Source organism: Rhipicephalus microplus, chromosome 2 (assembly GCF_043290135.1).
Source record: "Rhipicephalus microplus isolate Deutch F79 chromosome 2, USDA_Rmic, whole genome shotgun sequence".
NCBI lineage: Eukaryota > Metazoa > Arthropoda > Arachnida > Ixodida > Ixodidae > Rhipicephalus > Rhipicephalus microplus.
Genome location: NC_134701.1, coordinates 251,255,470 through 251,278,546, shown reverse-complemented (window position 1 = coordinate 251,278,546; position 23,077 = coordinate 251,255,470). Strand labels below are relative to the sequence as shown.

At 42.7% G+C, this 23,077-nt stretch overlaps 2 protein-coding genes across 3 annotated transcripts; both read left to right on the top strand.

The window, feature by feature from the left end:
* Nucleotide 1: 1 nt before the first annotated feature.
* Nucleotides 2-13,898, top strand: LOC119170127 (uncharacterized). 2 transcript variants are annotated; one of them, XM_037421180.2, is made up of 9 exons: nt 2-289; nt 1,422-1,678; nt 2,951-3,076; nt 3,976-4,187; nt 6,307-6,448; nt 6,976-7,100; nt 8,070-8,214; nt 9,570-9,691; nt 11,935-13,898. In XM_037421180.2, exons 1-9 carry the CDS (start codon nt 192-194, stop codon nt 13,624-13,626), a joined length of 2,919 nt encoding a protein of 972 aa, XP_037277077.2. In that variant the 5' UTR covers nt 2-191; the 3' UTR covers nt 13,627-13,898. The 2 variants fall into 2 exon arrangements, with proteins under 2 accessions (XP_037277077.2, XP_075735635.1); XM_075879520.1 differs by lacking the exon at nt 2-289 and adding an exon at nt 463-487.
* Nucleotides 13,899-15,175: 1,277 nt separating this feature from the next.
* Nucleotides 15,176-19,956, top strand: RpS16 (ribosomal protein S16). Its single transcript, XM_037421181.2, has 6 exons — nt 15,176-15,311; nt 15,400-15,445; nt 15,765-15,866; nt 16,434-16,530; nt 18,469-18,516; nt 19,775-19,956. The coding sequence occupies exons 1-6, from the start codon at nt 15,304-15,306 to the stop codon at nt 19,918-19,920; spliced, it is 447 nt and encodes a 148-aa protein (XP_037277078.1). The 5' UTR covers nt 15,176-15,303; the 3' UTR covers nt 19,921-19,956.
* The last annotated feature ends 3,121 nt before the right edge of the window (nt 19,957-23,077 follow it).

Genomic DNA, 23,077 nt, shown 5'->3' with positions numbered 1-23,077 from the left:
GTCGTTGACAATGTTATGAGGCATGTAAACTGTGTTAATGAGAATGATGTGGTTAAATGACCACTGAATGATGGACCGAACTAATCCACGTGCAATGCCTCACAGCTAGCAGCTGCTGGACAGCCTAGCCGATCACTTCCAGTTTCGGACACGCACATGTTCACCGGTGCTAAAGCGTCTGCGTTCGTGTCATGGGCTCCTTAGTACACGTAATATTATTATTGTCATGTATGATCATTCCTCACGTTTCATCCGAAAAAATCAGCGACCGCAAACTGGGAATTTACAGGTAGATCAAACAAATTACTTTCTCGTCTTCACTTGTGTCGGCATCGAAGCTTACGTTACGTAGCGCTTGCTTACGTTGAACGAAACGTAGCGCACTTTTCTCGCAAGGACGAGTTGTTGGGGCATTGAATGTCATGGACGTCACGGAGCCTGTTTTATATTATACTTTAACTATTTTGCATTCGTGAATTGACCAAATGTAGGTGATTTTCGAAAGTCATTACATTTGTGGCTCTGCTACTTGTGGCGATCCTTTATTAACTCTTGAGAGTAACTGAAAACTTTGGGTTGTTGTGTGACAAATTACAAAAGGAACTCTCAAGTATAAATTAAGGCGAAGTTTCTCGCAATCTGTTCTTCTAACTTGCGTGCGCAAGAAGATAAGAAAATTGACAGGTGAACAGCTTGCATAATACGGGAGTAGAAACATATTAGTGGAAACTGCGTCATCAGTTGTTGCAAGAGCATGCTGCAAAAATTATTGGTGTCAGCAGTGTACTTTGCGGCGAACCTTTGCATTGCGACCTTGGCTTCATGCATACCTTGTTCTGCAAGACTGCTCGCAGTAGTAGCATTCTGCTTATCTATAGCTGTGATAGACTTACTGCTAGACGTTGCTGGTTATCTTATTGCTGACCTTATGAATCATTCATGATGTACAGGCATGTATTGAAAGTGCAAAGTGAACGGCTAAACATTTTAAAGTTCTTTATGTGTTCTGAAGCTACGTTGCTGGGTTTACAGAGAAAAGTTCAGATGCCGGGGATGTGTTACGTCAACTTAAACAATCTACTTACCTGCCACAGTGGTTATGTTGTGCAACTGCTGACCCAAAGGTCATGGGATCTAATACCGGCTGCGGCGATCCTATTTTGATGGAGGTAAAGTGCTAAATGTTCTTGTAAAGGGGAGGTTGAGACACACATTAGTCGAGACCAGATTGCCAAAATTTCCGGAACCCTCCATACCGCATCTTTCAAAATCGCATCGTGGTTTCTGAGGTGTAAAACCCAAACAGTAGTTATTGTCAACCACTTTGTTTGCATCGCAAATACTTGGTCTCGCTGCCTAAAATAAACTTGCACTTGGTTTTGTGGCCAAATATAAACGTGTTTCTTGTGATTCTTTTGCAGGAGTCATGTGCTGGAGATGTTCCAGCACGCGTACGACGGCTACATGAAGTACGCCTACCCTTACGACGAACTTCGACCACTTTCCTGCGACGGCATTGACACTTGGGGCAGTTTTTCACTCACACTCATCGATGCACTTGACACGTTGGCTATTATGGGCAACTACACAGAGTTCCGAAAGGTGGCGGCAATGATCGCAGAAAATATTAATTTCAACATCAACATCAATGTTTCGGTCTTTGAGACCAACATTCGAGGTGAGTTCACCACATGCACAGGTTGTCCCTGCCATATGCTCACACCCTTGTTAGTAAATGAATTCAGGGCTTTTATCCAATTATGATCGAATGTGCACAAATTTCACATTGGCATAAAAAGGACTGGCGACATGAAGAAAGGACGCAGGACGAGCATTAGTGGCTGAAGTTGATAAAGTCGCAATACCGAAATACGAAACACCATCATTTGTGCACATTTCATTGAGTAATGTCATGAGAAAATCACGAAATAAGCGATGCTTGGTGCTTTAGCCGGGTGCTAAAACAATTACGTCAATATATTTCCAGCACAGCTGATTCTGAATGTTGCCTTAATATTAATTTTACCATCACATTCCCATTAGTAGAGGAGAAGTCAATGTAAGTCAAAGTCTCACATTTAAATTTCATGCTTGTATCTCTACATGTGATGTCATGAATTTCGAAGTGTAATTTTCATATTTCGGTGACATTGACTCAAAGAAATTTCTTGAAATTTGTTATGTTAGGTCTGTCGCCCTATCAGAGATTAATGCTCATATTTTTTACCGATTAGGGGTGCCATATGCCCTAGTATACACTGTCAAAATCTGTGACATTCTAGCAATTGATGTGGGAATTTCGAGGAGGTGTCAATACGAGCATTTTCTTTTTACACGTTTTCTCGCTTACCAAGCGTCGTCTCATGGTAACTGTGACTTTGGTATCGTGAAAGAGCGATTTACTCATGCAAGAAAAATCATTTTTCTGATTAGGTGTCCCTTTAAGAGGCAAATTTCGACGGAAAACTGCTAGAAAAAAGATCTATCGATCGATTCTTTTTTAGTGACTTTTGAAGTGTGAAAAACACCTGTTTGCATGCCGCATTTGCCTTCTTTCATGAGCTGAATAAGTGATTTTTACAAGAGGCTCGAGGATTTCACAATAACCATCAGAAGCAAATTTTCATCATACAATCAGGTAAATCCCCTGATACTAGCCTACAGAACACTGGTAGTTGTTTTTAGTGCTTGCAAGATGTGTAAAAGTCGGGGGAAGGGACACAATGTGCAGGTCCAGTCAGCATTGTGCTCTATTTCTAGTCATGTGTAGTGCTGGCAATGCACTGCTCTGTAAGTTAACAACTAAGTTTTAAGTATTAGAACAATTGCTTATATGCAGTCGAAAAACTTTGAAAAACTATCGAACGGCATAATGCTCTGCTACGCATGGTTTCATTTAATTTGGCATTTAATTACAGCTTTCTGATACATTCCTTTTTCTTTGGAGCAGTTGTTGGAGGCCTGCTTTCTGCACATCTACTGTACCGAAAAGCTCAAATGCCTCTCGAGCCAGGCTGGCCCTGCTCGGGACCTCTGTTGCGCCTTGCCGAGGATGTGGCCACACGACTGCTTCCAGGTGTTGTATTTCTTTCATTATTCTTGTTTAGTTTGCTTCGTTTATCTCTGGGAAACAGCAAGCCGCTTAATGAGCCAAGATTTTTGCATGGCAATGCGGCTGGCCAGCTGCAACTAAATGAAATGGGCGAAAAAAGAATATACTGCTTGAAGCTCATAGTTTCGTAAGTGAAAAATATTTATGAGAAGTAAATTTGGTTACTGACAGAGCTAACATAGGCTGTCTTCTCTGTCGTCTTACACATCGCATCAGCCCAAGACATTGCTTGGGCTGATATCTCGACAGCTGGCTTAAGCTTGATAATACAACACATGGCTGTGCATTGCCATTTTTTGGGGTGTGTTAGTAAGCTGAATTTCAGAACATATTCAGCCCTAGCAGACAAGGACATAAGAGAGATGCCACCACAATTATCACTGTGGTGTCATCTGTCCTAAGTGCTTGTCTACTGGCACTGATTATGATTATGTTTCAAATGGCTGTACATGTTTTGAGAAATGTCAAGCAGCAAATTATTACCAAAGTTTTCAACTTTGCTTCTCTCTCTATTGTAAAACGGTGCTTGTACTTTCTATCATGCCTTCCTGACTGGGTTGCTGTTTTGTAAAACATGTGATGGGTTTGTTTCCTGGGTATACCTCTTGCATCTAGAAGGGCATATTCAAAGGAACCTAAACCTTATCAGAAATATTCTGTAGCCCTTCACTATAGCATCATCCATTACTCATCATGCAGTTTTAGAACAATAAACCCAACAGTTTGTTCACTTTGAAGCAGTCTTACATACTTATAAAACCTTTTTGTCACGTGGCAGCAGCTTTCTGATGGTGAAAGGTCTCTGGGATAAAATAGCTACAAGCCTTGCATGAAGACTGAGACAATGTTATTTCTGTGTGTAGCTTTTGACACGAAGACTGGCATGCCATATGGTACAGTCAACCTAATGAACGGAGTACCACTGGGAGAGACCAGTATCACGTGCACAGCTGGCGTGGGGACCTTTTTGATCGAGTTTGCCACCCTCAGCCGGCTAACAGGCAATCCGGTCTTCGAACAGGTGGCTCTGCGAGCCTTGCGAGCTCTTTGGAAAGCCCGGACATCCATAGGCCTGGTAACCTGCAGACCTTAGTCTTTCTCGAATTGCGCATTGTAAATTACAGCTGTTGTAGATTTTGCTTAAATTGAAGTGCTAAAAGCCATGTGGCCTGCTATAGATTTTTGTCGGAGATATAGCTATAACTATTATTGATTACTAAAAAACACACAAGTGTGATTTGTGTTCCTCAAATTCTCATTTAAAAAAAAAGATGAATAGGACTCGTAAAGCTTAGGTCTCTTGCAAAAGGCCAAACTGGCGGTCGTGTCATACGTGCACAAGTTGGCCCATCATCTGAAAAAGCTTGCGAGAAGACTTGGCATTTCATTTATCTTTTCAGCTTTTAGGAAGCTTGGAGAACTTTGCTTTCGAATAAAAAAGGAGAGGGTAATGTAATAGCATGTGGACTCAGCATAGGCTGTCGTTCACAAGATGTGCCGAAGGGTTAGTCTATGATATTCTTTGTTTACGTGTGGCTGTTCTTGTATAGAACAAGTTGGTTGCTTTAGATGAGTGGGTTAGGGAAAGTCAACAAAAGGTTGTGCAAAATAAATGGGGCCCAAATTTGCCTAAACATATTAATGGTATAACTGTAAGTTCAAGCACACGAATAAACAGAAAGGAAGAGAGGACCCTTGTCTTCTCTTCCTTTCTGTTTATTGTTGCACTTGAACTGACAGTTATACCGTGCATATACAACTAGCCCAACTTTCAATTCTGTTACAATTCATATTAAGAATAGCCCGTCAAGCTCTTGTGGGCTGTGCTTTTCTGATATGCAGGTTATTGCCTGGAGAATAGTTTAAGTGTTCTGTATTAGCAAAAAAGGCAGCATGTGTATTAGCGGCACTTTCACAGTATTGTACACTTCTGAGGAGAAGTTCCTAGAGGGTGCATAACTTTATCACAATTTATGGCATGTTTTCTACGCAGGCTCTGAGAAAGATATGTATGTACGCGCTTTTTTGCAAATGAAGCAATTGTTAGTGGCACTCTATCCTATGCCCTTCCTCGTGATTTTGCTGTCTGGTGCCTTAAAGCAAATATCAATGTACACCAACCTGCCAAACCAAAAGTTATCTGGAAGAAGCCCTGGAACACTTTGTCGGAAAGAGCAGATAACGCTGCCGATCGGTAGTCGAGGCTTCTGAGAGCACATGAGCCACATATCATAGCACACAGCCTGGAATTCAGAATTAATTTTCACAGTCAGCTAGAAATTATTCCTCCCCTTGTTACAAATGGTGCCATGCCGCGACAGGTTGGCAACGTTCAAGTAGCCCGCCGCAATCATCGTGGCACGAGCACCAGGCAAGACCCGGCTGGCATGTGCCACGCATTCATGCGCTCAGGCTACGAGGAAGACAATCGGAGCTGTGCCATTCAGCTACTCGGACTTCGACGACCATAGTCATTAGACTCGTGGGCACAAGTTCGCCCTAATAAAGACTTGTTTTTTAACCTGTCTGCCTTGGCATTCCTACAATATGTTCATTGGCTGATTAAAGCTTGGGAGCTATGAAGTTATCGAGGTTGTCTCGTGCATGTGCTTGTAATCGCACTGAATGTAAACCACGCGTTCGATAAAAGAAAGTGCTCGAGGTCATGACGCATGCACGACATTTTTTTCCCCTTGCCATCCCACCTTGCTTAGTTTCCAGTGCATTTGTCGAGACAGGAGAAAAGAGAAAGCAGTTACAGGCATTCAAGAAATCCCTGCAACTTTGTTCGTACTTGATGGATTCCAAAAATTTTGGTGGCAGTTGATTCTCGGGGCAATAAACTCTTTTAGTGAAGCCATTTCATGATTACTCAAAAAAGTAATGCGGAGCCCCTTTAAGCATAAGTGATTTCGTATCATGCCGCAGCCTTCACAAGAAATCTTAACCCAGCGATTTCCCTTGGCTGCATGGAAACCATGTGCGCTGCTGTTTGCATTTCAGCATGTTCTGACAGTGTCTGCAGCATTAGTGAGCCTTGAATACCTAAGTGCGATGTACGTATGATGCAGCGCATGAGTACTTCTTCACTTTGTATGTATCATTAGATGCATTGGTTTTGTGAATGTTTATATGTGTGTTTCAATCAGCAGTATTGACAAAAGTTGTGTCATATACCTGCTGCTGTCTTACAGGTCGGCAACCACATTGATGTTCAGCTTGGCATCTGGACTGCTACAGATTCTGGCATAGGAGCTGGCGTAGATTCTTATTATGAGTACCTGGTCAAAGGTGCCATCATGCTGCAGAGGCCCGAACTTATGCGCATGTTCAAAGGTTCGAGTGATGCTACTCTGCTCTTGAAGTACTATTGTGCATGGAGTCCTTCGGTTCAATTGGAGAACAACTACTTAGAGAGAGTCATCAGTGGAGAAAAGAAAGGACTGTAGCATAAAAAGTAGACTATTCCTCTGTTAGGTATGACATCATGTGACATTTGTGTCTTTGTTTAAACAATGAATGATTGAAATATCTCTTATGGTATTTTATAGCACATGTGTCTGTTAGGATTATGCCTCCTCTATACTGGACATAGCCCTAATATTCTGGTAGTACTGCATAACAGTTTTACAATATTCACTTTTGAGTTTTCTTCCGAGAGCTTTTTTTCTTTCAAGTGTGTGTTGTTTTGTCTTACTTTTTCTCTATTTTTGTCTTGTTTGAAAATTTGGAACTCTTCGCAGTGTCTCGTGACAGGTTCCTCTTCAAAGAAGGAATGGGTGGGAAAGCTGTCACATTTTAAATGCATCGAGAAAGTTTGCTTGTTCCTCTTAAGGTTTTGTTATTTCGTTGTTCACTTGCAGAATATGAGAAAACGATAAGCAAGTATATGAAACGTGATGATTGGTACTTCTGGGTGGAAAATTCTTCCGGCAAAGTAACCATGCCAGTATTCCAGAGCCTCGAGGCATTTTGGCCAGGTTTGTTGGTTAGTAACAACTACATTATTTTGACGCCGGAACATTCGGCTTCATTCCTGCATTGGTCCAATTTCAATTCCTGAATGATGTTTGCTGAGGCTATTGCATATGTAAACTGAGGTCTTGTTAGCTTGCGCTAGTATTCAGGATTTTAAGCTGTGAACAATGTTAAAAGCTGGAATATATTAGCTGGCAACATAAGTCAGAAAGATTTGAGCACTGTATTCTCCACTCCCTCATTTTGGTCTCTCAAATAACGAAACCTGAATGGTGCGTGTGTTTCGATGAGCTTGTGAAGTTCTTTAGTCGAGTAGCATAGTATGTCTCGTTGCTCTAACAAACTATTGCTTAAGACGTCGCTGCGTCATACAGCTTGGAGGTTTCATAAAACTTCTACAAGAAAAAACTGGTTGTAAGGCGATTTAAGTAACGCCAAAATTATTAGCTCCTGATTATGCATCCTCTTAGGATGATGCGTAATCATTTTGTTTATTTATTTCGATATGCAGTTTCATTTATTATTTTGCCTGGCTTTACATTTTTTTGTATTTTGGTATTTTCACTGTTGCAGCAATGTTACACAGAATTTTGAATTCACTGATGTCGCTGAAGGGGCTTCATGACAATATTGCTACATTGCTATGCGCAACATCACAGGCTCAGGTGGTGGCCACGGGATGCAGCACCAACAATCACAAACCTGTTTAGTTGCATAACTCGGGACACTGGCACAAAGAATCACACAAACGACGACAGATTAAGACGGCTCGCAGCACTGCATCTTGTCTTCATCCTGCTGCATCGTGTCGTCATCCGTGTTATTCTTTGCACTACTATTTCGAGTTATGCACTACCAACTATCCCATCAGTCGGTCCTCTTTAAACTGTTTAGTTGCCCTCACCATGTTTATATAGAAAGCCTTACGGCACCTGCTTATCTCTTGCTTCGTTTTTCTCTCCTATCACATTTACCGCAGACACTAATAGGTGATTTGGACAATGCACGCAAGTCACTATATAACTACCACCAGATATGGAGGGAGTATGGTTTCACTCCCGAATTTTACGAAGTGGTGCACGGAAGAGCTCACCCAAAGCGAGATGGCTACCCACTTAGGCCAGGTGAGTCGTTACTGGGGCCCTGGCTTGATTGTGGGTTGAGCTGAGAGGACAGGCACATACTATTTCAGTAGCCTCTTCGCTTCTGATTATATTTATGCAGTCCAAATTTGGCACCAACCTATTTGAATATAATACCTGATAATGGTGCGGCAACATGGCACTCACTACCTCATCATTAGCTGTAATTTAATATGTGCTTGGTGTTTGATTTGTTGCAAGATTTTTATGACATTACATTATTATTGCATAACCCCATGTCTGAAGCAGTTCTGTAATTGCTACGTGTTGTATCTTAAGGTTTTTGGTGCAGTAGCACATAATACTGCTCTTTAGAATTACTAATATAAATTTCATATTGTCGCAACTAAAAAACACAGACTTATAACGTTACAGTAATGACAGGCGTCAGAGTTCAGTTGATTATATTGAGAGATCTTGGCACTGTGCTACAGACAAGTAATAGTGTTGCTCAATATGATAGGTGGTGGAAGACAGTTATTGGTCTTATGTTCAAGGAAGATTGAACCAGTAAGACTTTTCTGGTACTTTAAAAGACAGCGGGATTCACGTTTTAAGAAAACATGGGCATATTAAGATGTTTCTGTGTTACCAATGACCCTTAGCCACACTATATTTCAATATGCGCAGTCATGTTCTTTCGCAAAGTGTGCATCCACACTGATAGAAGCATGCCACAATAGTTGACGACGACAGAGAAGCAATGGAATTTCCTGTTAATTTGTCATTTTCAGCGGTTGTTTACTGGCAGTTGTACATTTCTCGCTCAGCTTGACCTCAACATAATACATTCATGTTGGACAAGTTGTCCGTGTAAGTGGGTGCACTACAGAGGGTGTGTCTAAGAGAACTTCAGCTGGTCGAAATTAATTGAAAGGCCCCATAGGTGTATGCAAATCAGCTTATGCGTGAATATTTTTATGATGCACAACTTTGCCCGATGTTTAAGCAAATGCAAGCTTCGAGCATACAATGGAAAATGTCATTTCATATTGTGCTTGACTCTTTTAAGACAAGATGCACGGTGAAGCAAATTATTATGAGAGAAGTAAAAAAGGACAGATCAGTGTTTAGGCTAGGATTTCAAAGTTTTACTGGGCAAATTCAGCTGTGTTATTTTTACTGTAACTCATTTGTGGCAAACTGATTTCATGAAATGAGTTTGCCTAGCATGTAGGGGTAAAATATAACGTCTCTGTGCAGTATTATAGGTGCTGGGAAGCCACACGCCTGCACACTTGGCATGTGTTTCATATTCCTTAAACTTGAGCTTTTCCTTCTGCTGTGGTGTCTCAGTTCTTGTCTTATGTCATTCAAACGGTCTGCATTTCTTACAGAACTTGTCGAAAGCCTAGTCTATCTGTACCAAGCCACGAAGGATCCACATTTTCTGGAAATTGGCGTCGACATCCTTGAATCAATCAGGCACAGCGCCAAGACAGAATGTGGTTATGCAACAGTGAGTTTCTTTGCTGCTTCTTTTTGGGCATTGCAGCCACGATGGCCCTTACGTGAGTGAACCTGCTCAGTTTTAAATGTGTCAGTTACGGAGTAATTTGGCCATTGAATTTAGACGGTGAGAAAAGGTTTTCTTTTTGGGATGTGCTGAACTTGTCTGTTGAGTGTTGGGTATCATCATCATTATCGTGAGCCTATTTGACGTCCACTGCAGCAACAAGGTCTTGCCAAATGATCCCTGATTTACCCTAACTGCGCATGCTGAGATACTTGGGTTATATTGATTGCATATTAAAGAGACCCGACATTTTTATTGAGGCAAACATTAAGTGAAGTAAATGTGTCAGCTAACTGGGAACACAGACTTCATGAACAGAAACTTGACATAAACATTGAACAAGATTGGAGCTGCTATCGCACAAAAACAGTTCCAGCCAGCTTTCTGCACTATAAATGGATGAATGTATATTTTTACATGGCAAATAAAGTCAGCCACTGGTAATTTATTGCGACTGTTACAATAGCATATGGCAGAATAATATTGTATTTCAATTATTTCAATGAGACAGAAGATGCTCTTTTGACTGGTGTAACTTCACAAGACTATGTCATGGGAAGTTATTTGCTCCAGCACTCTTTTTGCTGCGACGTAGCTGGCTCATAGCATGAGACAGTGACCAACTAAGCATGACCTCCGGGTTGGCCTTGTGCAGTGCAGCATTCTTGGGCTGAAAAAGAGCACTGATATAGTCCTTCAGTGAAAATGCCTGATTCTGCATTTCACTTGTAAGAGCAGGTTTTACTTAGCATTTGCACTCGTTTTTGAAGTAGTCTTTGTCATATGTGCCACCAAAATGCGGAATGAAGCAGTAACTTGGTGTTTGGATGGTGTTATCTTGTCTGATAGTGGGAAAAAAAAAGGGTATGGACAGGAAAAGATGCTGATGTATAAGCAATAATCACGTAAGATAGAGCTGTCATAGTTCAAGTACATGCTAAATTGTCACCAAGTACAATGTGTGAAGTGGTGTGCATGTCCAACAATGCCAATGGCAGAGCAAGCAGCTCCATTGTCAGGAAAAGAGCAGTGCATCCAGGTTTTTTACCTTCGGCCAGTGTCAGCACGGTGAGCAGTATCTTTTCAGGGACTTTAGAACAGTAGTGTGTGCCGGTCCATCTAGAAAGTTGGCTGCTAGGTTGACAAAGCATGTGTCCAACCACTTATCATGGTCACCTGTTAAAATGGTGATGCTGTGGTTAGTGCACTCGCCTACAAACATGTAGCAGTGCTGGTGAGTTCCGAATGCTCACCATTTTCACTCCTTTTTTTTTTTGTCTAATTTCTCTTTCTTAACCCTTCCGTCACCTTGCGGGTCTTCGCTAAACTCATTTGGATTACTTGTGTCCACATGCTTCGAGTTGCTGATGAATTCGCCCTCGCGCTGCCAATTGCTAGCTTCCCGGTTAGCTCAATTGGTAGAGCGACCACCTCAGAAAGGCGTTGATACCGGGTTCGATCCCCAAACCAGGATGAATTTTTCGGCGACTAAGAACCTTTTCTTTCTGAGGAATTTGTACGAATTTTCTTTCGTCTTCGTGCCACAAACAGGTGGTTGTCTAATTTCCTTTTTTTGTAAGTTGATGCAATTTGTGCAGTCTTTTTTTGCCACAGATTTCTTGTCCTCACTGAAAAAGGCTCAGTCGCGTCGTAAACAAAGCAGTGCTCAGTGCTCTTGCATTAAAAATACTCCATTTGCTGCAACGTTGTTGCTAGTCACAGTTTTTATGGTATAGTAATACTCTTAATGAAGACCATCAAATAATGAAGCCAAGGGAGGTACAGAAAATGTTAATTACAGTGTTTCAAATGTACTATAGTAATTGTGCTATAGATATGAAGAAAGTGAAGTTGATGAAAAGACAAGTTGCCACCAATAGAGATCGAACTTGCAACTTTCTGACGCTGATTATTCGAAGGTTGCAGGTTCAGTCTCGGCCAGCGACAAGTTGTCTTTTCATCTGTGTTACTTTCTTCACATCCACAGCACAATTATTGCAGTACATTTAACGTTCCCTACACCTCCCTTAGCTTCATTATCTCTTGGCTTTCATCATGGTTGTGTCAAACAAAGAATCAAGCCCTTGGAAATTTTCTTTTTTCATTTATATATTGATAATCTGCCTTCTGAGAAAATCTGGAGATTAAAACTCCTGTAATATCTTTTTTCATATTCTTTTCTTCAGATAAAGAAGGTTGGAGACCATACTCTTGAAGACCGAATGGAGTCCTTCTTTTTGGCTGAAACGACCAAGTATCTCTACCTCCTCTTCACTCCCGATCACTTCATCCACAACAATGGCAGTTCTGCTGACATTATACAGACATCATCGGGAGAGTGCATCATAGACACGGGAGCCTACATATTCAACACTGAGGCTCACCCTGTTGATGTGGCGGCGGTTCATTGTTGCAGCGTAGACAAGGCTTTGGAGGACCAAGCGCTTCGAGACTTTGCAAAAGAGTTTGACGTGAGCAAATTGCTTTTGGACGAGCACAGAGACGACTTCATCAAGCCTTTGCGGGTAAGCGAAAATGTTGGCGACACAGACGACATTGGTAATGGCGGAAAGCCCCATTGTGCCGAATCATCTACAGATAAAAAACAGCCTTCATCTCCCTCAGCCCCTGTAAGTTTTCCCGCTCGTGATCCCACGTCATTTTTCACTGACCTGCTCTCTTCCGAGAAAGCCGCAGAAGAAAATGCAGAGTCAGACAATGTCAAAGTTGATAAGGAAGTTGTGCAGCAGGACGAATCCAATGATGTTGATGCCCAAATTTTCAGTTTTTTAAGTTCAGACAGAGAAGGTGAGGATGATGAAACGAACTCGGTGACTGGTGAAGCCGAGGGCAGCCACCGGCCCAACTTGTCGAGTGCTGACAGTGGTGACAAGGCTCTAAAGAATGAGGGTGAAGTACTGGATGCCACCAAGCTGGAACTGTCGCAGAACGATCATATTCCTACCGACCGTAATGGTGAAGCGGGCGATTCAATGCAGGATGTGGCTGCAGGCTACCCACATTCCACAAAATCTGGTGCAACTGAAATGGGTGATACCGATAAACTGCAACCACAGCTGCCCCAAGCTGTCTCGACGGAGACCAGCGTTGATCCCTCTGAGGAAGAAAGCTCTAATGACTATGACCGAGATGAAGAAGAGTTCGATGATGAAATTGAGGAGTACATTAGGAACCAAGCTTCGGCAGGTAATGACTATAGTAAACCTGTAGATGAAACTGAAGCTGTTGATGAAACTGAGCCTGCTGAGCAACCCGCCGATCTCAATTCTTCGGAACCTGTCTCCACATCACTAGATGCTGACATTGGCTCTCAAGAGTCAGTCCAGACAGTGGTTCACTCTTCCGCTGGGATGGGTGACAGTGGGGTTGCGAATTCTGCTAAAGCTGATGGGGCCAAAGACAATGCCGAAGTGTCAGAGTTTGGTAACCAGGGCAAGGAGAATCGTGTTCAAGATGGCGTCGGTGACAGACTTGGCAGCAATAACACTGACCGTCTTAATACATCTGCAAGCATTATGGTAAATGCGGCAGCTGGCTGGAAAGCAGAAGTTAAAGAAGTTATGCTTAACCCTGGAGAAGAGGAGAATGTGGCTGGAGAAGAGGAGAATGTGATGATTAGTGATGTAAATGAGAGTGAAACTAGAACTTCTAGTGATGTGACGACACACTCCATAGGCCTCTTGCAACAAACTCTTCAAGAAGCATTTGACAAAAAGTCGTCAGTGAAAACAGAAGATTCCGAGCACTGTGTTAAAAAGCCAGCAAAAGAATTGAATGAGTGGGTAATGCTCACGTGCCCGTCCCAGCCTTTCACTTCGAGGCTTGCATTTCGAGGGGAAATGTTTAACGTTGGTTAGGTCAGTCAGAGTTAAGAGCCAAATGATAGCAAGAGCTGGCAAGCTGCACTAGGAAATATGACACGCATCTCATTCACATAGTGATTGATATTGTGTTCCTCTCTCGGGAGCAAATTACTAAAAAAATTGCGTATGTGGCAATATTCATTAGTCATGCCCAATTTAAATTGTTTATTTTGTTATCTGCACGGCTACATTAAAATTACGTATGTAGAGGTGTGTTGCCTACAGACAAAGTACCAGTGTCAATAAAGAGATGTTATTTTATGGCACTTGTAGTCAGAACTTATTTTCTTTTTAGCACATTCTGTTTTTGATGGTTGTGTAATGCCTTCAAACTTGGAGCGCATGTTTGCAGGTGAGTCATGAATGATGCATTTGACACATTAGTGTGGGGACCTTTAAATAAGGTTGTATATAAGGCCAAGAGTACATGGCCAGCATGATCACATTGCTACACAACATGCAACATCGAACTTTCATCTATGCAGTTTATGCAGTTATCATATCAATTACATAGCCCAACTACGCATGCATATGTAAAATAAATTCTGTCTGTGATACTGAATACTTCCCTTCATTTTGCAGTTTTTAAGATTTATTCCTTTATAAAATGATAGCTTCTTACAGTCAGAAGATTTAAGTGCTATAAATAAACAACCTACTTAGGGCTTGTGTATGCATAGAAAAACGGTTTCCGAGCTAAAGCTTTACGCGGTTCAGTAGTGGTGTTCCTAAGGCACACGGTATTTTAGGTGCTTTGTGAAGGACTAAAAATGATTAAGCAACGTTTGCTTTTAATGTTTGGTATGACATATTCGAGAACTAATCTTTAAGCTTTTGAGCTTCACACACACACAAAAAAAGAAGAAAATCTACTAAACTTGTTTCCAAGTGTAGAACAAAGCAGGCATGGGCGTAGCCAAGGAGTGGAGTAGAGGAGGGTTCTTAATCTTTCAATTTTGCTTGCGTACACGCACACATACAAACGCACGCACAGACATAGATAAAGTATGACAAAACCCCCCGCCCTTGATTAAATTTCTGGCTAGGTTACTGACAGGTGTTTGTCCAGCTCTGCACTTTCTTCAGGCATGGCACCACTGTGCAAGCCATATTAATCCATTTGAGGGTCGAAGCTCCAAAATCTGTGGGTCTATCCATCCCTTGTATGCGACCGCCTAGTTGTATGATGCGCGCTCTAATGTGATAAAAGCGGACGGACGGACGCTTCGCCCGGGCCCACTCATCATCACTCACTCCGTGGATATGCTGTAACTTTTTTTTTTTTTTTCCTGTGTTGCTACAGCCATCTCGGTGGCAGTACCAACTAATTATCGAAATCTTTCAGGTGCACATTAATTTTAGCAAATCACCTCTGCTACACTTTAGCCGAGCGTTTTCGGGCATGTCAGTGTGGTCTGCAATGCTCCAGTCTGACTTGCGTTATCCATACTTGCGTTGCGTGTAGCAGTCGACACTCGTTTGACTCGTTTTGGCAGACGTTGGCTGGTTGTATTTGTATTGATTATGGCTTTGGCTATGACATCGGATTGCACTCGCTGAGTGATTTTAGTCGAGATTCCACGAGACCTCAACGAGAGTTTACTTCGATCCTTCCTTTCTCTTTCGTGTTTTTTAGGTACAGACCACGTTTGGGTCTGATTGCTCGCAAACATGGCAGCGTAAGTAATTTTCCCAATATTTAGGCTCGTCTGCGGGTATTTTGTCATTCCTTTAAGGGCAAATACTCACGTCCCAATGTTTTTGCAGGCCCACGAAAGAAACTATACAATCGGTTCAAGTGTTCGGTAGGAAGGTGAGTGCGTAGGCCTAATATCAAATCCCGCTCGTCAGAGGTGTCCCAGATTGATTTCGAAGCTTGCTCGTACTTTGCGGTGTTTATGACTAATAACTGTATCTCGGGCTAAGTTTTCACTAGATGCGGATGGTTTTGTTCAATTACTTAGTACGGCGTGTTCTGTGGACGCGTTGGTCACCGGGCTTGGTCCACTACACGTGGATGCCGGCGTTATCGAGTCGTGTGCTGTGACAGTTGAGATAATATGGACTGTGTTCATCTCCCGCTGATCGAAATACTAGTATGGTAGCGCTAACGATGCTATGCGTGTTTTCAGAAAACGGCCACTGCCGTTGCTTACTGCAAGCGCGGCAATGGACTGCTCAAAGTGAACGGCCGGCCGCTGGAGAACATTGAGCCCTTGACGCTGCGTTACAAGGTAAGCGTGCTGTCAGGTGCTCGTGTGTACGTGTTATCAAGGAACCGTGGGCGACGCATAGGGATCGTCGTATGTTGTCATGCGATACTTTCGAGCGTTGTGCCGTTACAACCGCCAGCTGACCCGTGTTCTCACATGTCACGCTTTTCGTATTTTCTACGGATGTTCAAGCGTTGCCTTCAGGGCATGGCAGCATCTAATATACGTGAGAAGTAACGAAATGTGTTCTGCGATGCGCAAGTGCGAACGCCATCTGCTACGCTGCCTTTGGATGCATGCACGCTTTCAGCATTATCTGACCGATATATCGCCGATCACGTTCATTCTTGCCGATACTATGAACTATCGTAACCTATGGTCGATGCTTGTGACATATAAAACAAATCGTAAGGTTGTACACAGCCCACCAACACTGCTGCAAAGCTGAGTGGTACCGCTTGTTTACCACACCTGTTTTCCTCCAGGGATCCCCTGACAACTTCGTCGTCGACAACGCTGTTCCTATTGGGATGAGTTTGTACTTTACGAATATGTTAAAGTAAGTTATGCTTTCCCCTTTCTTCACAGCTGCTTGAGCCTATCCTGTTGCTGGGCAAGGAGCGTTTCGCTGGCGTTGACATCAGGATCCGTGTCAAGGGTGGTGGTAACGTGGCCCAGATCTATGGTACGTGGTTTCATTTAGTAGGAGGCCTTGGTCATCACTGTGCAATTTTCCTCCCTCGTAGTCCTAATGTGCTGTCACTTCAACAGCTGGCATTTTTGGGTGTGCACTTCAGAATGTGTAAATTGACTGATACACGCGTGCAAGCAACATGTACACGGGAAGTGCAGCTGAATATCTCTGCTAAGCTATTCGATCCCACAGTAGTGCATCTAGTGTTTGGTTAACTAGAGTCAAGTGCCTGCAGATGTTGATGTTTCTCTGCTCTCTAGCCTGGAACTGCAATATTTTGCTTACACACACTGCTGGTTCGTTATGCAGGCTTAAGAACTTGAATTGTAAAAATAGAAGGTTTCATATTATTTTAGTGAAACTCTGAACTCATCTTAGCCATAACATGATTACGTTTATCACCTGTCGAGTTCAGAGTCTTCATGAGGATTGTGGTTTGGTGCTCATATACATAGTGTGCACGTGCCTCACGCAGCACCTTTTTGTCACTTCCAAAATGCGCCACCGACATGCCTGGGTACCTACCAACTCTGTCGCCTATTGCTGCCCTGTTGTATCCTCGTGCTTGCGCTTGTTTCGTTTTGCCTCACAATGCAAGTTTGAGGGCTGCTAGTGAGACGAGTTGATTGAGTAGTCTTTGAAGAAGGAGCAGAGCTTCGGGGTGTTTCTTCGCCAAAAGTTATTACCTAAAATTGAAAACGCACATAGCGATTTTCCGAAAAGTACCGGCGTGTTTGGTTGGCGCGGATTAACAGAAGACTACTTGAAGAAACTCAATGGTATTTACGTCTTCAGGTGTAACTTCATTCCGGGTAAGTGCCATAGCCAAGCACTCACCTGCCTACAGAGATAGCTTACCAAGATACTGTACATGCAAACTTGTCTGCGTCCACTGCGTGCACAATCAAGGTGTCGGGGAGACAGGTAAAATAGGGATGGTGATCGCGGAAATTCGGGTATTGCATTCAAACTGAAATTGGATGCGAAACAATATTAGTTCAGTTTGAAGTATAGCCGATAGGTTCTAGTTAGGGAGTCAGAATTTTTAAAAATTGGTCAATTCTCTAACACGGCCTCCTTAATTTTCAGGGACGTCATTGTACATTAGCGTACAAAAAAGTAAAAATACAAGGTGAAAAAGGTGTCAAAACATACGTGAACAAAAAAATAATGACTGACATTACCGCGGCACGCACCACGCGAAGTCTCTATCTGCCTCGCATAATATTTTCCTCTGCTGTTTCCACAAGTTTCAATCAAAGAAGCTCAACATCAGCACTGTTTAAAACATTGGCGGGGGGGGGGGGGGGGGGGCTGCTACTTAGGTGGCGTGGGCTGCAGCAATATATTAATATTATATCTCTTGTAAACTTGCCTAACACTGCCCGACTCGTTTTCGGTGGGAGCTGCTGTGCTTCGCTCATCCACTCTTAAAATTGCGGCTCGGGAGACTTTGGGCTTTCACTTGTTCTTGGGCCACGCAATTTGTAGTGTTTGTAGTGAAAGCGAGATAATGGGCCCTCGTAGGTCGTGGCGGGCAGCGGTGTACGCTGTGGCAGGTATACGTGTCACACATCTTGATTTTCTAGTCTTGTATTGAGTGAATAAACTAGGCCTTCCTGATCCGATGAGCTCGTTAAAGTACGACAACCAAAACCACAATGCTTCCCTCTCAACATCGCACACAGCAACAGATGATGAGCCCCCAACAAACCGCGCTGCAGCGCGCGAACTGCCGTAGGTATCCGGGGAGGTACCCGGGCATGGCGGGAGTGACATCACAGGAACACTATGTATTGCAAGAAATCATTTAAAGAAATTTTTTTTTTTCAGGGAAATGTTTATTACTTTGGTGCACCACCGTATTGTGCACCGCAGTGCCATTTAGCCCAGGTTTTTCAACATGCTAAATGCTTCTCTCCTATGCAGCCATCCGGCAAGCCATTTCCAAGGCCCTCGTTGCATACTACCAGAAATGTAAGCCCACATTTGGTTCTCATACTACTAGACCGTTCTATTTTTTGTCTACAATTAAATGGTAGTTTCCATTATATAGCATGAACACTTCAAAATAGGGCTTCCTCACTCAGCTTTTTTTCATTCATTGAGGGAACCACACACAGTTGACATGTCCTTTATAGAAAAAGTTATTTCTAAAGTTTCAAGAGATGGTTTGTGAGTTGTACGATATTGCTATGCCCTCAACTCGGTGGCGCTGTTTGTAGCACTCGTTGCAACATATGAAGTTGCACGGTCATTGGAAAAGAGCACCTTGCTGTGCTGCAGGCACACAGTTAAAAAATGTCAGACAATGATAGCTGATTCTTATTTCTTCTAACTGAAATTTTAGCAACTTGTGTTCCTATAGATGCCAGGGCCGCTTCTGTGTTCTTATGGAAGTCAAAATAAGCTTTTGCTTCAACTCACATGAAGTTTTTCTAACGTGATATACGGACAGATAATTCATCCAGCAGCAATTAGAGATAACACTAACTTCTCATCATTCTTGTCTAATGCATGGAGAAAGTGATCATTCCCAATTGTTCAGTAAGCAGATAGCATCATTTCCTGTACAGTACACCATTGTTATATCACAGGATGTGCTGTTTTTACCTTAGTACCTGTGCATTATGTTCAAAACTATTTTTAATCAGTTTTCATCTTTGCTACTCCGGTGTACATAGTGCCTCAAGCAGTATGTACACAGTGTTGTCAGCAGGTTATTGTTTCCGGCTGCATTACACGACATATATGTCGTGAGCATATATATTTAAAGAATATTTCTAGCCCTACTGGAAATAGTATCGCTGGCTGGATGCTATGGACCCTCTTTCTCAGATTTGTGTGGCAGTACTTGGTTATTTGGGGGTACCATCACTGCATGAAAAATTCAGTTTTAAATGCTAGCAACTTGTATGTACGTTAAACAGCGAATGTCTACAAGGCCCTCACTTCTTTCAAAAGCCCTTTGTGTTTGGTTTTCCGTGAACTTCAATGAAGGTTCACTGTGTCAAGTTCAGTTTATTCCACTATGGCAGTCTAATTCACCACACTGTTGTAGTATGAGCTTGTGTAGGATTTAGTGATCCTTGGCGTGTGGTTGTCCTGTGGTGTGATAAAATTGAGGGAGACTTTACATTTGTGCTCACAGAGGCCAAGCTAATTTAAGGTGCATGATTTGTCTTTTTGCTGCTTTATCTGCATATTTTTGACTGGATTTTTTGCCTGCTTGCAGATGTGGACGAGCAGTCCAAGAAGGAGATCAAGGACACCTTGATCCAGTACGACCGCACGCTGCTTGTGGCTGACCCAAGGCGCTGCGAGCCCAAGAAGTTTGGCGGACCTGGTGCCCGTGCCAGATACCAGAAGTCCTACCGTTAAAACAGCAAAGCACAATAAACCCTTTGCCTCCTTTCACACATGTCGTTTTGGTTTGAGCAGCATACACTTTAGAAGACAGTGTGAGCTTGAAAAGCTGTCTTAGCAAAATGTCTAGATGTTCAGTGATAACGCAAACTCCAGTCTATGCAAATACCATGAAAGTGACTTATGAGCTGATGTACAGTGCCACATTGCATGTGATCTGTGGTATTTGTAAATGCGAGCAATATTTTGAACAGCTACTGTAATCTGTGTTGCTATCAACCTTATTCTATCAAAGAAAATCTGCATACTAGTTGCAGCACTAGCAAAGTTTTTATGGTGTTTATAGTGTACTTTAAATAACGCATGCTTCTAAGGAAGCTTTTATCGGCTGTTGCTGCGTTATACACTTGATGTCTCAAGGATTTAATTTGTTGCATAAGTCAGCTGCATCCTTTGGGAGCCTTTCGATGACTGGACATTCATTTCTGACATTGAAAACTGCGTGCTACTTTTCCATCAAGGATACCTTCATGCTGGTATGCCGGGCATCTGGAGTTGCAGTGTTGAAGCAAGAAAAGCAGCTCGAAACCAGTGTAGCTGGTAGCACTCCCTGAAGAGTGTGATTGGTTTCAATGTAGGTCTAACATTGATATCAAACAATTCAGAAGTATTCAGAGATACTAGAGCAAGTAAACACAAGAGAAAAGGTGTTTCTGGTAGTAATCTGAAATGGGTTAATTGGTAAGTTAATAATTGCTGAAATGTAAATAATGTATTTCAGTGTAACAATGACTAGGGATGTGCAAATAGTGAATTTCGAAACTGAATCAAATAAAATCATGTAAATTTCAAAGCAGCCGTAGGATGGTCAAGTAACCGTTTTTAAAACAGCCCATGAATCCCACATTTTGTTTGAAACAAAATGTCACAACCTTTAACATAGGAACATTGAAATTACTTTTAACATGAAAAATAACGCCTTGATTGTGTAAACTCGAGCTAGCACATGTGCAGCAGTAACCAGAGCCTTTGCAATATCTGAGCTGCACGTAGAAATACAGCAGTGACCACATTACTCAAGGCGGCACTGTTCAGCAGCTTTAAATGACAAGGATATATCAAATTTGAGTCTACATCATGAATGCTATGACAAAGATAGGCTAGTTTCGGAGGCACTGATCGTCCAAATTGAAGCGCCTTGAGCCAAGTCATCAATATAGCATCCGTAGTCCCGTAAAACATTGGCTTGCATGCATGTCTGTAATTCGCTGATTAAAAGAACAAGCGCTACTTCTCTCTCCAAACGTTTCGTTCCTTTGGTTTTTTTTTTTTTTTTTTTTTTTTTGTTGATGCAAAGCTTATTAGGGTCGAGCCACGCAGGCAGCGATCTCTCTCTCCTCTAGACACTCTTCGCCGTGGTGTTTACACCCTCATTGTGCATGCGCGCTCCTTCTCCTACGCTCCCCATCTCTCGCCTCACAACGCTGGCAGCGTCTGCTAGCGAGTGTCTGGATTGAAAAAACAGACTGCTCACGCTGCACAACCGTTCACTGGCTACCCCGTGTAATACATCCATGGTAGTGCCGGTGGGAGATAATAAACTAAAATTGGACTGCGGGTTTATGTGTCCAATCAGCGTCTTCTGTCTCTCATTGCCCATTAGTAGCGATCGGCATGTTCCAGCCAAGGAGGATTAAAGAAAAATTGCTGGAGTGGAAGCTGCTGCATTGCCTTGCCAGCAGAAGTGAAGCCAGCTTTTGCCTTTGCCAAGATGGCGGAAACATGCTCTTTTCTGATAGTGCCCACTTGAAGATCAAGTGGCTTTGATATGTTATGCAAATGCTGCGTTAGTTCTATATTAAAAGACAGTTGTTCCCGACGAAATAACATACAGAAACGAGTATGGATGACTGAATCATCAAAGAACTTTGCCTCCCATTAGAGGCTCACTAAAGAAAACTATTAACTCTAAGACGCACTTGAAGCACTATGTGACCCGAAAAAGTTCCCACAGTAAACTTGTTGGGCGTGCGAGGTTAACGCCCCGTTTTAATGCCCCTAGATTGCCGCTACAGCCGCCATCTTGCCAGAGGAACGGCTTCACTTCTGCGCAGCCATTTCCACTCCAGCAATTTTTTTTAAATCCTCCTTGGTTCCAGCAGGAAACACTGGTCCATCACTGCGTTCTTGGCGCCTCGCCAGGTTTCTCTCCTGCGCAACGCCGCCGCCAGTTTAAGCGTTAGCGCCAGCTGCTTCGCATCTACACATGGTTCCTTTTAGCGGGAGATAGTGTGATTTTTTCACCTTTGCTTATTATTACAAAGAATATTTGGTATAACTAATTTGCACTATTCGGTTTGACTACCATAGGAAACAGAACATTATTCGATTCAATATTCCAAATATTCTAGTATTCGCACACCCCTAACAACTATAGGGACAAAATACCCTAAATTGTCTTCTTAAATGCTGATTATTATCAGGCAGCTCGTCTAACAGTAAGTGTTGTAAACAAAGGAGAACTAATTCTCTGATCAATAGGTGCAGATTCACTTCGTAAACGACCTCCCCTCCCCCCGCTACTCAGTCGTTTACATATATATGTTTGTGTTAGTAAATGTAAAAGAAACGTGACGTCATTTTCTACGTAGAGCTATTTGAGACAGGACGCAGCTCACACTTGTAGGTAGGAGATAAAAAAACTTTATTTTCCTTTTGGAAAGGAAAGAAACAATGGGACAGAGATTAGGAGAGGTTGCTCGGTAGTCCTCCGCAACCCTCTCTGCCCAACCCAGGATGGCCTCCGGAACGTCGGGTCTCAAGCTGCCCAAGACAGCCTCCAACTGCTCCTTATTACTAACTACTTTTCAGAGGGACGGTGGAAGGGGGTGCTTAGGGCACCCCCACGTGATATGATTAAGACTTGCTTTCCGTGTGGAGCAATATTTACAGGAGCAGGACGGGTAAAGAGAAGGGGACATGTGTTGAAGAATGTAAGGAGAGGTAAAGGTCCGAGATTTTCGTATTTATTTTAGTTATTCTATTGTGACATCGCGTTTTTGAACGCGTGAATAAGTCCCGCCTTATTACGTGCACTTCAAACGCTAAGCGGCGTCTGTGTCAACAAGACAATGCTGTCGGTGCGCCCCCGTCACTTTCCACAGCGTTACGA

What these genes read in the sequence shown, in the direction of transcription:
- RpS16 (XM_037421181.2), top strand. An exon ending in CCTTGACGCTGCGTTACAAG is followed by an intron (nt 15,867 to 16,433) that starts GTAAGCGTGCTG and finishes CTTTCTTCACAG; the next exon opens with CTGCTTGAGCCTATCCTGTT. An exon ending in CGTTGCATACTACCAGAAAT is followed by an intron (nt 18,517 to 19,774) that starts GTAAGCCCACAT and finishes GCCTGCTTGCAG; the next exon opens with ATGTGGACGAGCAGTCCAAG.
- LOC119170127 (XM_037421180.2), top strand. Translation starts at nt 192, where the DNA reads ATGGGCTCCTTAGTACACGTAATATTATTATTGTCATGTATGATCATT. An exon ending in CTTTGAGACCAACATTCGAG is followed by an intron (nt 1,679 to 2,950) that starts GTGAGTTCACCA and finishes TCTTTGGAGCAG; the next exon opens with TTGTTGGAGGCCTGCTTTCT. An exon ending in ACTTATGCGCATGTTCAAAG is followed by an intron (nt 6,449 to 6,975) that starts GTTCGAGTGATG and finishes GTTCACTTGCAG; the next exon opens with AATATGAGAAAACGATAAGC.